General features: G+C 38.4%; 2 protein-coding genes, 1 long non-coding RNA gene and 1 pseudogene across 3 annotated transcripts; 3 read left to right on the top strand and 1 right to left on the bottom strand.

The window, feature by feature from the left end:
- The first annotated feature begins 914 nt into the window (after positions 1 to 914).
- On the top strand, positions 915 to 4,248 carry LOC103340350 (protein STRICTOSIDINE SYNTHASE-LIKE 5-like). Its single transcript, XM_089043162.1, has 4 exons — positions 915 to 1,593; positions 3,061 to 3,368; positions 3,473 to 3,605; positions 3,705 to 4,248. Exons 1-4 carry the CDS (start codon positions 1,132 to 1,134, stop codon positions 3,981 to 3,983), a joined length of 1,182 nt encoding a protein of 393 aa, XP_088899288.1. The 5' UTR covers positions 915 to 1,131; the 3' UTR covers positions 3,984 to 4,248.
- A 1,343-nt stretch (positions 4,249 to 5,591) lies between these two features.
- Positions 5,592 to 7,974, top strand: LOC103340348 (protein STRICTOSIDINE SYNTHASE-LIKE 5-like). Its single transcript, XM_008243750.3, has 4 exons — positions 5,592 to 6,256; positions 6,781 to 7,088; positions 7,186 to 7,318; positions 7,437 to 7,974. Exons 1-4 carry the CDS (start codon positions 5,774 to 5,776, stop codon positions 7,716 to 7,718), a joined length of 1,206 nt encoding a protein of 401 aa, XP_008241972.2. The 5' UTR covers positions 5,592 to 5,773; the 3' UTR covers positions 7,719 to 7,974.
- Positions 7,908 to 9,285, bottom strand: LOC103340434 (isovalerate--CoA ligase AAE2 pseudogene; annotated as a pseudogene).
- A 168-nt stretch (positions 9,286 to 9,453) lies between these two features.
- LOC148914594 (uncharacterized) lies at positions 9,454 to 10,451 on the top strand. Its single transcript, XR_016122884.1, has 2 exons — positions 9,454 to 9,896; positions 9,978 to 10,451. It is a non-coding gene; the product is annotated as an uncharacterized LOC148914594 (long non-coding RNA).
- The last annotated feature ends 3,940 nt before the right edge of the window (positions 10,452 to 14,391 follow it).

The following is a 14,391-nucleotide window of genomic DNA, read 5'->3' as shown; positions in this document are numbered from 1 at the left end:
TGATGGGAAATCAATGGGGGAGATTATGTTCAGAGGCAACACTTTGATGCTGGGTTATCTGTAGAATTCAAAACCAGCTCATGAGAGATGGGTACATTCAGCACCCTTGAGGTGGAGGCAGTTTTGGAGGCTGCTGTTGTGGGAAAATATGAAGAGGTTTTGGGGGAGACTCCTTGTGCTTTTGTGAAGTTGAAGGAGGGGTTTGGTGGTGCTGTTGAGGCAAGTTCTAGAGAGATTATAGAGTTTTGTGAAGGGACATTACCTGGTTTTATGGTTCCAAAAGTTATGATATTTGGGGATTTGCCTAGCCCAACTGCGAAGATACACAAATTTGTTCCAAGGGAGAAGGCCAATCTTGTGGGAGGCCAAGAATAAGATGCCTAATCTCTGATATGGGCATTTGATTTGACAATTAAAAAAAAAACAGCGTATAGCCGTCCGGCTATACTATTTTAAAAATAAAAAATTAAATAAAACTTAGTATACCGTTCGGCTATACTATTTCTTTTTAAAAAATAAAACATAGTATAGCCGTGCGGCTATACTATTTCATTTTAAAAATTATAGCAAACAGAGTATATCCGAACGGCTGTACTATTTCTTTGACGAAAAGTTTTAAAAAACAGAGTATAGCCGTACGGCTATACTATTTCTTCGAAACAAAAAAGTACGGACAAAACGAGTAGAGCCGCTATTTCTTTAACAAAAAAGTACGGACAAGTAGAGCCGAGCGGCTTTATGAAATCTAAAAACAGCTTATAGCCGAGCGGCTGTACTATTTCCTTAACACCGCGCGGCGATACTATTTCTTTTTAAATGTCGGAAAACAGAGTATAGCCGTCCGGCTATACTGTATAAGAGCAAAATAGTCATTTCGTCTTCAACCCCATCCCAACACCAGCTCCACCACTCCCTCACCAGCGTCTTCAGAAACCCACCAGTCAAAATAACCCAAACAACAAATTAACAATATTGAAATCATGCTTTGGACGTTCAAATTGGTGAAAACGTGGAAACTGAGTTCTCAATACAACAATACACCAACCAACCCGTTTATAATTCTAAATGGACCGACCGACCAACCCATTTATTTATTTCTCTCCAATTGACTATAGCTTGATCACTTAGTTCATGTCCGAGTCAAAGAACCCTGCAGGCTCGCCCGAGTCGGCTACCCAAACCCAACCCTCAAACTCATGGCCCTCAGCCACAACTTCTCTGTTTCTAATCCTAATACTTCCCATCATCACCGCGACGCTCATCTACCAACTCGACTCGTTCGACCCAGCCCCTCTGCCTTATCACGAGTTGACTCGTCGCTTAACCAGGAGGGCTCCTGCTCACAATCCTCGCATGCTTCGAGGGTCAGAGCGTGTGGGCTTTGGGCTCTTGCGGGCCCCCGAAGACGTGGCTTATCATTCCGGGTCGGGGCTCATTTACACGGGTTGTGAAGACGGGTGGCTCAATCGAGTTAAACTCAACGACTCGGAAAATCCCGAGTTTGTGGTGGAGAGCTGGGTCAACACGGGCGGCAGACCTCTCGGGCTCGCTTTCGGACTTCACAATGAAGTTGTCGTCGCTGATGCCGATGAGGTTGGTACACGTAGGAAATGTTAAATATTTTTTTGTTATTTGGTTGTTTCTCTTCAATATTTATTTGGTTAAAAACATTATAATAGTTACGATAATCAAAGGTCTAATATCTATAATTGTTTAAAAAAGAAATAATTAGTTTGTTTAATCTCAGCCATTCATTTTGGCCTAATCTAATGGTTGAAAACTTGTGTAAAAATTACTTGTGTCATGGATCCACGCTCATATCTAAATGGGCTTTAAAAAACTAAAGTTTATGTTACACCGTTGATGAGCCCGACGAATAAATACAAATGTGGAAACTCAGTTTCTTTTTTTTTTTTCACTTGTCCAATATAGGTCTTTACATTTTCTATTTCCTAGACTTATACTCTATACTCTATAAATCTATGTGTAAAATACAATTTCAAATTTAAATCACCAACAGAATATAAAATGTCATAATATTTCTATGTTTTTACATCGTTGCCACCAGACTTCATAATTTATTTATAATTTATTTCAAGCATTTCATTAACTGTCATAATTGTAATTAATACTCCATATTAATAGCATATCAATCACCCCATTTCTTTTGGTTGTCATTCCCTCTAACATATTGTACCTAAAATTGCAAACTAAAAAAAAAAAATTATGTAAATTACATATCCAATAATGTACCTATGAAAAATATAAATATATATATGTAAAAAAATATAGATATATTGTTTACCAAAAAAATTTACAGAAAAATAGGTACACAATAATTTATAGAAAATGTAGATACACAATTATTTATAACAAAAATAATAGGTACACAATAATTTATAGAAAATGTAAATACACAATAATTTATAATAAAAATAATAGGTAGATTATTATCCATGAAAAATCTAGGTACAAGAAATGAGATCCAAGTTCTAAAATATGTAGATTATTATCTAGGAAAGATGGAACAAAATTTCAAAAAGGCAATAAGGAAAGCTGCATTTTTTGGCCAAGACATTGTTTTAATTTTAATAATAAAACACATTTTTTGGACAAAATTTTTAGAGGGAATCACCACAATAAATTGGGGAACCAAAAATTAAAACACCACCCCATTACACGTTGAAATATAAATAGCGCATTTTGGCAATCAAAAAATGATAATAAATAAGATATTGAGCTTAATAAGGTAACTTGATGAGTTCGATCCTAGTCATTGGTTTTTACTTATAAAAATTGGGTATTATTTATAGGAACAAAAAATGAATGGTTGCAAGTAAGGTAAGTTGAATTTGAAGGGTGTAAGCCAAATTTACATTTTTTTTTTAAATTATGAACAAAGAAACTTGTGACATCTTTAGAAACTGGAAAAACTAATAATGTAATCAGTGTAAAACTTGAACATTATTTTGAGATAATGTATCTGCTTAAGAAAGACTGACCTTATATGAGGTGGGGTATGGGTGCAAGTTGTGCATAATAAAATGAAATTTATGGCAGGGCCTGCTGAATGTAACGAGTGAGGGTGAGGTAAAGCTGCTGACAGACGAGGCTGAGGGTGTAAAATTTGGAATTACAGACGGTGTAGATGTAGCTGTGGATGGTACGATTTATTTCACAGATGCTTCATACAAGTACAACTTAAAACACTTTGTTTGGGACTTTTTGGAGGGTCGGCCTTATGGTAGATTCATGAGCTATGACTCAGCAACCAAACAGACCACAGTGCTGGTTCGCGATCTCTACTTTGCTAATGGAGTGGTGGTTTCGCCGGATCAAAGCCACGTAATCTTCTGTGAAACCCCCATGTACGATGTTAGTTTACGATGTTCTGTTGTCTAAATGTGTGATCTAGATTGATAGGGTGATAATGTAACATGTTAGACTGTTTTTTTGTTTGTGCATGTTATAGGAGGCGATGTAGAAAGTATTACGTACAAGGGGAGAAAAAGGGAAGTGTGGAGGCTTTTATCGATCAGCTGCCAGGCTTGCCAGATAACATCAGATATGATGGAGAGGGCCATTACTGGATTGCATTGTCAATGGTAAATAAAAAATGTTCCCACTTTTTTTTCAAAAAGCATTTCCTTCTAAAGGGCTTATACTAAAATCCTAGTTTTTGTTTTGTGCAACTTTTGATGCAGGCACCTACATTGGCTTGGGATTTAGCTGTTAGATATCCTTTCATCAGAAAAGTTATGGGAATTATGGAGAAGTACACAGGGAGACCCAATGTAGAGAAGAACGGTGGCGTTTTGGCCGTTGATTTAGATGGAAATTTGATTTCACATTATTATGATCCAGGATTGTCACTAGTTTCAAGTGTGATCAAGATCGGAAATCAGATTTTCTGCGGCTCGATATTCCATCCTTACATGCTTCGCCTCAACATTCAACAATACCCGACAATGGCTGTTGCTTGAGGAACAAGCAGCTATTGTATATAATGTGGTACGAAACACATTTTCTATGTTATATATATATATATCCCTGAATATGAATGTGTTGGGCTAAATTTATCTTACATAAAGGGATTACGTATGAATGGGTATTATATGAACAAGCTTGGGTGGGTTGTATTATAAATTTTGGGCTTTAAAAAAAAAATGACACCTTACTAAGGACCGTCCTTGTTGGTAATATATATATTTTTTAAGGGAGCTGATTTCCCCACTTTTATTTTCTCTATTTACACTCCCTTTTGCTTTTTAATACTTTTTAATAAATTTTGTTCTTTCTCTTTCCTATTCTATCATTATCCTACATTAATTTCTTTTTTACTTCACTTTTATATTATTTCTTTTTCTTTGTACTTAATTTTTCAACTTACACTCCATTTTCAGTATTAAAGGGAAAAACAAAAACTTAATTTCTTACTAGATTAAAGAAAAAAAAAACTAAAAATGGAGTGCAAGTTGGAAAATTAAGTATATTAAAAAAAACTAATATAAAAGTGAAGTAAACTGAAATTCATGTAGAGTAAGGGTAGAATAGGAAAGAGAAAAAATAAAATTAATTAAAAAGTATTAAAAAATAAAAGAGAGTGTAAGTTGAGAAAGGAGGAGTGGGGATCCCTTTTTTAATACAAACTATAGTGCATTACGGGGCTGGTGGGGCTGATGCAAGTTCTAGAGAGATCCTAACGTTTTGTGGGGAGAAATTGCCTGCTTTTGTTATATATGGGAATTAGCTAGCCCAATTGGGAAGATAGAAAAAAACAAATTTGAGGGAGAAGGCCAATAATCCCTAGCCCAATATGGCATTTGATTTGACAATTGGCAAACAGATTTGTTGGTTTGATTCACTTTGGGTCAAGACAAGAAAATGCTGAGGTCCAAATGCGACGTCAGTGGGCCCTGTCTTGGGAAAAATCTTGGTCTAAATAAGCACCATCTGATTCTCATCCATATCCATACGCAAGATAAGTCACCAGCAAGCAAGAGCAACCCAGCGCTCACTCACTCACCCCAACCCACCTGCACAATCTCTGCAAGCATGCAGTGCAGCCAATAAAAACTCCACAGACACTACTGTAATCTGAACACATACAATAGAGAAAACTACCAACCCAACGTTAATTAACGGTCATGTCCGAGTCAGTGAACCCTGCAGACTCATATTTTTATAGATATTTTTGTGAAAATTGCTAGGGCAATTGTTCTTATGTCACAATAGAACAATAACTTGTCTGGTTTGGCATGCACGATGCGATGGTGCTTTCTCTTGGTCACAAAGTCAACATATATTTTCTCAGTGTTTGGTATATTTTAATTTTTCTTTCTGATATTTTAATTATGATGTAAATGTGACAAGTTTTCATGCTTATCTCCTGAGTTCGTGATAGATTCTTTTTAACACAAGTCCATTTAAGGGAACGAAATCATTTTCATTTTCCTTTCCAAGCATTAAAGGCATGTCTAGTTCCTGCATGTCACGATCAAAGAAAGAAATGCAGCAAAACACTTCAAATAAATATTTTGCATTAATTCTTTTGCTGTTTTTTTATATAAAACTTGAGTAAGTTAAGGAGGAAGAGAAGAAGGCAGGGGAGAGAGTGACTAGCAGGTTTTTTTCCTTTTTGGAAAAAAAAAAGATTTTTCTGGGACGGCTCAATTATATATTCTCACACGGCTCAATTGTATACCACTCCCCTCGTATCCTCCATCGATTTTCTGGGACGAGTTGATCACCATTATTAACTCAGTACGTGACAATGTCCAACTCAACTTCAAGCGACTCGCCTTCCCCAACCCAACCATCTCATCACACTCCCATTCCCACAACCAAAACATCGTCCTCATCTCCATTATCATGGCCCTCAGCTTTTCTTATCTTCTCAGTTCTGGGTCCACTGGCAATAGCTCTGCTCATCTACCAACTCGACTCGCTGGACCCAGCTCCTCTACCCCTCCACGAGTTGACTCAGCGAGTCGCGGCTGCTCCAACGCGTAATGCCCACATGCTCAAAGGGTCGGAGTTTGTGGGTGCTGGGGCTTTGGTGGCGCCCGAAGACGTGGCTTATGACTCAAAGTCGGGGCTGATTTACACGGGTTGTGCTGACGGCTGGGTCAAGCGAGTCAGGCTGAACGAGTCGGCTGCTGATTCGGTGGTGGAGAACTGGGTTTTCACCGGTGGGAGGCCGCTTGGACTCGCTCACGGCCTTAAGAACGAGGTCTTTGTGGCTGACACAGAAAAGGTCAGCTCGATCCTAAATATCAGTGCATACTAAATTTGTTCATGTTTATTATTTGGTCAAAGTTCAAGTAAACATAGATTCTTACCCAGAAAAGCAAAAACAAAAATAAAAACGTAACAATGAAGGTTGGTTCAGTTGGTAAAGTCCATGCACACACTGTGTATAGCCCCACTAGTATTCGTGTCCCACTGCTATGCCAACAATCTTGATAGGTGTGCGATATGTAATTTACTTATACATATCACTTGATATGAATTTTTCTGAGAGTAGAGTCTTGTGAACAAAACTCGTATCGAAACTTGCTTCTCACTGACAAAACTCCTAGGGTCTTATGTAACGCTTGTTATGATTTAACTAGATAGTTCTTTTCATGTCACCTTGCAAGACAAGTCCCCACCTAAGTTTTCTACAGTTTCACAACATGCATAAAAGTAGGTCCTGATCTCATGTGCATATTGTAAGAGGGAGGTGGCCTCATAATTATATCAATATTTCTTTTTGTTATTATTATTTTTTTCAATCAGGGGTTATTGAAGATAAGTGAGAACGGAACAGTAGAACTGTTGACAGATGAGGCCGAGGGTGTAAAATTCAAGCTAACAGACTGCGTAGATGTAGCACAAAATGGCATGCTTTACTTCACAGATGCTTCACACAAATACAGCTTAAAAGACTTCATCTCGGATATTTTAGGGGGCAGACCCCATGGCAGATTGATGAGCTACAACCCAACAACCAAAGAGACCAAAGTTCTGGTCCACAACCTCTACTTTGCCAACGGAGTAGCAGTCTCTCCAGATCAAAACTTCGCTGTGTTCTGTGAAACTGTCATGTAAGTTCTTAGAACTTAAGGACTTCTTCTTTATTATTTTTTTCTTTTTCTAATTTGAAAGTATGGACAAAGTTGCCTTAAATGGTTAATATTGCAGGAGAAGGTGTAGAAAATACTATATACAAGGCAGTAAAAAAGGGAGTGTAGAAAATTTTATTGACCATTTGCCAGGCATGCCTGATAATATCAGATATGATGGGGAAGGCCAGTACTGGATTGCTTTGGCCACGGTGATGTTCATTTTCTCTTTGTTTTCTGAAAAATCACATCAGTTGTTCTGTTTTGAATGGAACAAGGATGGATTTTTTTTGTCATGGTTTATTGACATTTTGTATGCCAAATTGGCAGGAGGTTACACCATACTGGGATCTAGCACTTAGATATCCTATTATTCGAAAGGTTCTGGCAATCGTGAAGCAGTATGCAGCAGGCAGACCGCATATGGAGAAGAATGCTGGTGTGTTGGCTGTGAATTTGAATGGGGAACCTACTGCTCACTATTCTGATCCTAAGTTGTTTCTCATTTCAAGTGGGATCAAGATTGGAAATTACCTCTACTGCGGTTCGATTGTTAATCCCTACATTATCCGCCTTGATGTCCATAAACATCCTGCACATCCCACTACATGAGCTATGGTGTACTATTTCCTGCTCCCTTGATATAATTTGCAACAAACATGCAATGCTAGTGTAGCTTCATTAGAGAACCTTAAGCATACATAGATGCAATGGTATAGCTTGGTTTATTAAAATCTTTCCTTTCTTACAATAGATAAGGAGCCAACAATTTACCTTCCAATTACACTTGTTGCAGCTTGTTCAAGAGAGGCTCCCCAAGGCCTTTGCTTCTTCTCTGAGAATAAATTTCTGTATCTTTCCGGTTGCAGTTTTTGGTATATCATCGCAAATTACTGTCCGAGGAGCCATATAATGAGGCATATTATCCAGGCAGAATTCGATTAGGTCTTTAGCATTCAGATGATCAATCCCTCCTTGCATTTCACAAATGCGCAAAGAGTCTGCTCCCAATGGTTATCTGTGCGTGCAACAACTGCAGCCTCAAGAACTGCTGGATGGCTAAACAAAACTGTTTCCACCTCAACTGTACTTATGTTCTCTGCCCCGTATATGATTATATCTTTCAACCGGTCCTTCACTTCGATCGATGTAATTTTCTGGATGTTTCACAGCTAGATCCCCGCTCCTCAACCATCCACCTCTTAAAGCTTCCTGTTGCTTTCAAGTCTTTAAGATAACCACTCATAACAGTGTTTCCCCTTAACATAATCTCATCCACTGTATTACTATCAGGTGTTACACTTTCCATAGTTACAAGATCTTTTATGTCAACCTCTTCCAAACCAAGATGCCGCACCCCTTGTCGAGCTTTAAGCTTTGATCTTTCAATGGAAGGCAGAGAATCCCACTCTCGTTTCCATGAGCAATAAGTCCCTGGACCATAAGTTTCTGTTTGACCATACAAGTGATTTACTCCAAACCCCAATTCTTCCATCTTGAAAAGGAGCTGTGGTGGGGGTGGTGAACCGCCCGTCATTATTTCCACCTTGTGAGGAACTGGCCTCCAGTCACTGACCGGTGAATTAACAATCATGTTCAAGACAGTTGGTGCCCCTCCCATGTGTGTCCCAATGTATTGAACTATGTTGTCAAATATGTGTTTTGGATTGACTTTCCTGAGGCAGATGTTAGTTCCACCCTGAGCAGCCACCCCCCAAGTGAGGCACCACCCATTGCAGTGAAACATAGGCACAGTCCATAGATAAACAGGCATTGAGCCTATTCCATAAAGCAGAACCGTAGACAACGCGTTAAGATAAGCACCCCGGTGATTGTAAACAACCCATTTCGGCCTGGATGTTGTGCCGGATGTATAATTTACACTGATAGGATCCCATTCATTCCTTGGCCCGTCTTATCTCAAATCCACCATCTCCTGTTTCCAGAAGACTTTAATATTCATAGGTGTTTGAAGTGCATCTGGTGGGAGATGTGTCAGATGACCCCTCAGAAACAGCAATTAAAACAAGAATAGGTGGTTTTGTATCTGTCTTTTGGGTGAGAAGATCAAGTGTTCCTTGGTCAATTTCAAGTAACTGGTAGTCTACAAAGACGATTCTCGCCGCGGAATGACTCAGCAGCAGGACAGAAAACATAGCTGAATCAAGGCTAATAAGAATCTTGACAAAAAAAAAAGGCTAATAAGAATTGGAAAAAAAAAAAAAAAAACAGAGTATAGCCGGTCGGCTATACGGGTTCTTTAAATAAAAATTCAAAAAGGGTATAGCCGTTCGGCTATAGTATTTGTAAAAAAAATTGGAACAAACCGAGTATAGCTGTACGGCTATACTATTTATTTTAATACAATTGGAAAAAAGCAGAGTATAGCTATTTCTTCATATAAAAAAATAGACAAACCGAGTATATCTGCGCAGCTATAGTATGGCGGTATTACTGATTCTAAAAAATTTAAGAAGTTGAAGATAAAAAACATAGATGAGTACTGAATGTTTTCTTGTTGGCACCTGGTCTGTTGTAGTGGTTTTACATTTATGTTTGTTTTTTGTGTCGATTGCTATGTTTCCTGTCTCCATGGATGTGTCTTTCATGTATGATGCTCCTCTCTCTTTCTCTTTCCATCAAATTGGGCAAAGCACACCTGCCATCAAGGATTATTTTATGAGCTCTCTGAAGCTTAGAGTTGCATCATGTAATCTTTGGCGCGGCTCTCTGCCAGGAGCAAATTTACCTTTTTTTCTACTTTCCGCTGCTCGCTCTCTGTTCCAGCAGGTAGAGTAAGTTATGTGCGTTGTTGACTAAGTTTTTTGGTAATTATAATACAAATTTATTCACATGATACTCTGCTTGCAGATCGTATATGCACATGAGAAATCTTTTGATGCTGATCAATTCGCTAAAATCTTTTGATGCTGATCGTAATATGCTGAACTATTACGTGCTTCTTTGAAATTGGTCATGGCACTCTATTATAACGTTGGGTTACTTGTCCGATTCAGAATATTGTTGATAGTCAGTCCTCTCCTGTAAGGTTATGATTTACTTTTCAGAATGCCATTGCTTTCTGTCATCGTCTCATGGTACAAGTAGTAGACTTCTTGTTCACTTATGTGGTGCCGTTTCATTTTTCAAGGAAGAGGTGTGTTTCTTATTAAAAGAATGCGGCAGAAGCAGTTAAACCCCAAATAAGAGAAATCTATGTCTGCAGTTGGAAAATCTGTGAAAAATTCTCAGAGGCTATTATCAAAATGATTTGAAGCCACCGCAATGCTACAAGAGGGTTTTATTTATGGGCCTATTCTACTCTATAAATCATTATATTTAACATTCGAAACTTCGGTTTACTAATCATTATTAACATTTGTATATTAGTTATAAATATATGTTCGTGTACTTTATCAACATGCATGAAGCATGTGCCAATTTACGGTTGGTGTCAAATGATCTCTGAACTACTTTGTACTGCAAGATGAATTTTGTCTGATGATTTAAGGAGAGTAAAGCTCAATATCTCTTGAATGAATTTTAAAAAATTATGAAAAACAGAGTATAGCCGTCCGGCTATACTATTTCTTTTATAAAACATAAAGTTAAAACAGCGTCTAGCCGTGCGGCTATACTATTTCTTTTTTTTTAAAACGCTTATTTATTGTAGTGCCCCTTGAAACTATGATCAAATCTCAGTTTGCCCTCTGAAAGTTAAAATTACCCACTTTTCCCCCATGACCGATGTTTTGTGTCTCACTTACTTTGCCCCCTACCGTTAATTCTGTCAAAAAATTTGTTAAAATTACTGACGTGGCCTCAATGAAGATACTATTTCTTTAAATAATTTTTTTTTTTAAAAGGGTATCATGTAGCAACTATACTATTTCCTTTTTAAAAAATAGTTAAAACAGAGTATAGTCGTATGCGGCTATACTATATCTTTTTAAAAAATTTAATAAAAACAAAGTATAGCCGAGGGCTATACTATATCTTTGAAAAATTGGCAAAACCAGTATAGCGCGTCTTTAACAAAATAGAAAAGCAGAGTATAGCCGTTCGGCTAGACTATATCTTTTTTAAAAAATTAGAAACAACCGAGTATAGCCGAGCTCCTATATTATTTCTTTAAAAAAGTTAGAAAAAAACGTAAGGGTATTTTGGCAATCAAAAATTAAACCACCACCCCATTACAGGTTGAAATATAAATAGGGGTATTTTTGCATCAAAAAATGATAATAAATCAGATATTGAACTTAATAAGGTAACTTGATGAGTTGGATCCTAATCATTGGTTTTTACTAATAAAAATTGGGTATTATTTGTAGGAACAAAAAGTGTAGTAGGGTTGTGTTTGCCCGTTTGGCGTTCACTCCTGTGATGGAAGGGCAAAGTTCCTCACTGCCTTGAGAACCATAAACTGGTCGACAAGTCAGCTTTCTTTGGTGTGCGAGCGTGCCACTGCTAGCAATAAAAATTCTAGCAGACTTAGTTTGGAGTAGATAACTTGCGCCCCAAGTTACTGATTTCTGCAAACAAACGATTGTGAATTTGGGTGAGGAATATCTCCCAAGTAAGTTCTTTTCTTGCCTCAGACGGGTGAGGACTTTAACAATTTATGTCAGTATAAACAGGCTGTTCGGCCAAAATGGTTGATGGAATTTAAACTGCTTTGATGAGCGATGGAATTTAAACTGCTTTTAAGCGAATGATGGAATTTAAAGCTTTTTTAAGCGAACGCCTTTTACAAAACTATAACAATAAATACTCATGCTAGAGAGATGAAGATACAATTGGAACTCCATTTACTGCTGGATGGGAGGCTCTGTGCTTTGATGGAAATGTCCGGCCGGATCGAACTGTCCATTTGGAATTTAAATGTCCGGTTGGAATGTTGACAACTCGATTGCTAAGTTTCAACTTTAAATCGATACCAAAGGTTGATTCTGGCAGAGCTTCAATGTACTTTAGGCTTTTGTGAAGCTTACGAGTGGCGAGCTGCGGCTTCTTGGCGAAGTGGTCGTTCTCGAGGACTTGATGGGCTAGAAACGCACTGTGAAATTTGAATGACTTATTTTCTAAGTCTGAACCTTGGGAATTCTAATCTAAAGCTGGTTTTCACTTGGAATTCAAGTTGAGCTTCTGGTTGAGTTGTTTGTTTGTGTCTTGGCTCAATGAGCTTTGGTTGCTTCAGTGTTTTGAAGTCATTTTGAGTTTTTGTTTTTGATTGATTTTTTGGTTTTTGAGTGTCCTCTACCCTGTTCACTCCTTCTTGTATTTATAGAAAAACTGTTTCTTCTCTGGAGTAGGGTGATTGTGTTTTTTTATTGGGCGGCAAAGATATTTTCCCCCCTTTTCCTCTTCTTCTTCAATTCTGGCAGATAGGCTCTCGGATAGGTGATCACTTCCTGTTTTTCAATTGCCCATACAGGCTGACTCCACCGCTTTCTGCTTATCCTCTCTCGAGATTGTAACACTGCTTATCTATCTTGGGAGATTTACCTTCTCTGTAAAGACAGGAAAAATCTCTGTATATACATATATAAGGGGGACTTAATCTTCAGTTCTTCTTGATGTCACGAACCCTTCAGTCACTTCTTCTATGGTAGTTGTTATTGCTGACTTTTTCATTTCAGAGGTGCCTTTGCGACTTTTCATCCTGTGACTTCGCCATTCTTGACTTTTATCCCAGACGCCATGTGGGATTGTTCCCTCTTAGTGCGGACTCCCTCTTCCTATTATGTTGGGCTGTGAGGCCCAACTCAGCTTTGTTTGTTACGATGGGCCTTGGTTTGGATGTGTCAATTTTGGCCCAAACAATGCCCCCTTAAGTTTGAATCGTTTTTGGAACGGTTTCAGACTTAAATGACATGGCCATTAAATTGGCGCGTGGTAAATTCCCGTTAACGGAAAAGTAAAAGTACAACAAAGGGACAAACTCAAAGGCAGTAGAAACAAAGGACAAACTTAAAGGCAGTGGAAGTACAACAAAAAGGGACAAACTTAAAAGGCATGTAGAAACAAAGGACAAACTTAAAGAGTGGAAGTACAACAAAAAAGGGACAAACTTAAAAGACAGAGTAGAAACAAAGGACAAACTTAAAGACAGAAGTGGAAGTACAACAAAGGGACAAACTTAAAAGGCAAGTAGAAACAAAGGACAAACTTAAAGAGTGGAAGTACAACAAAAAAGGGACAAACTTAAAAGACAGAAGTAGAAACAAAGGATAATTTTGAAAGGAACCAAAAGATTTCTAGTGTAATCTTGTGTCTATCCCGAGTCTGTTTGTACAGCCTGCGCATCCCACATGGTTGGATAAAACTTTTTAACCATTTGCCATTGATTGGGGCCGTATGAACTTCTCCATCCCTATCCTGCAACCTGTATGCCCCATTCGGAGGATCTGGTTGATTATGAAAGGGCCTTCCCAAGTAGGTGACCATTTTCCATAACCAGCCACATGGGTTCCGAGAAGCGAATCGCCTTCGACTATCTCCCCTTCTTCAAAACTCTTGTCCGACTCTCTTGTTGTAGGCCCTTGATACACCTGTTTTCCTGCCATGAGTTTGTTGAGAGTGTCTATTCTGCCTGCATCCAATCCTTCCAGTTCAGACATAGCACAGGGAGTAGTTTTCTCCTATTAAGTCATGTTGGTGAGCAATTCGAGGGTGAACAGCTATCTCCATAGGCAGAATTGCATCATGACCGTAGGTTAACGCATAGGGAGTCATGCGATCGCTTCTCTTTTTGAAGTTCTATATGCCTGAGTTTCTGACAGCTTCTCATGCCATTGTTTGGATTCTTCTCAAGCATTTTCCTGATAATGTTGATGATCACTTTGTTGCTTGATTCTGCCTGTCCATTGGCTTGGGCATAATAAGGAGTGGATTGGAGCAGTCTGAATTTGAATGCCTCTGCCATGTCCAGCATTTCTCGGATATGAAGGAAGATCCTCTATCAGTTGTGATTGATTCTGGGATGCCAAATCTTTGGATAATCTGCTCTTCTATGAAAGTGATGATCTCTTGAGATGTAGTAGATTTAACAGCCTTGGCTTCCACCCACTTAGTGAAATAGTCTGTGGCAACAATGATAAGCGATCTTTGCTGGCTGCTTTGGTGGATAGATCTTACCAATGAGATCCATTGCCCATCCTCTAAAGGGCCATGGTTTTACCACTGGATTCATGGGAACTGATGGAGCCTGCTGGACTGGACCGTGTCTTTGACAAGATTCACACCCCTTGGAATAGTTAATGCAATCTTTCATCATGGTTGGCCA

This window comes from Prunus mume, linkage group LG8, assembly GCF_029339155.1.
Source record: "Prunus mume cultivar Tortuosa linkage group LG8, ASM2933915v1, whole genome shotgun sequence".
In the NCBI taxonomy this organism is placed as follows: domain Eukaryota; kingdom Viridiplantae; phylum Streptophyta; class Magnoliopsida; order Rosales; family Rosaceae; genus Prunus; species Prunus mume.
The sequence above is the reverse complement of the archived record's forward strand: the minus strand, read 5'-3'. Positions and strand labels throughout refer to the sequence as shown.

Bases quoted from the DNA above. Each gene is read 5' to 3' on its own strand.
- LOC103340348 (XM_008243750.3), top strand. From the start codon at position 5,774: ATGTCCAACTCAACTTCAAGCGACTCGCCTTCCCCAACCCAACCATCT. The intron at 6,257-6,780 runs GTCAGCTCGATC...TTTTTCAATCAG, and splicing joins TTGTGGCTGACACAGAAAAG to GGGTTATTGAAGATAAGTGA. The intron at 7,319-7,436 runs GTGATGTTCATT...CCAAATTGGCAG, and splicing joins ACTGGATTGCTTTGGCCACG to GAGGTTACACCATACTGGGA.
- LOC103340350 (XM_089043162.1), top strand. From the start codon at position 1,132: ATGTCCGAGTCAAAGAACCCTGCAGGCTCGCCCGAGTCGGCTACCCAA. The intron at 1,594-3,060 runs GTTGGTACACGT...AATTTATGGCAG, and splicing joins TCGTCGCTGATGCCGATGAG to GGCCTGCTGAATGTAACGAG. The intron at 3,369-3,472 runs GTACGATGTTAG...TGCATGTTATAG, and splicing joins ATCTTCTGTGAAACCCCCAT to GAGGCGATGTAGAAAGTATT.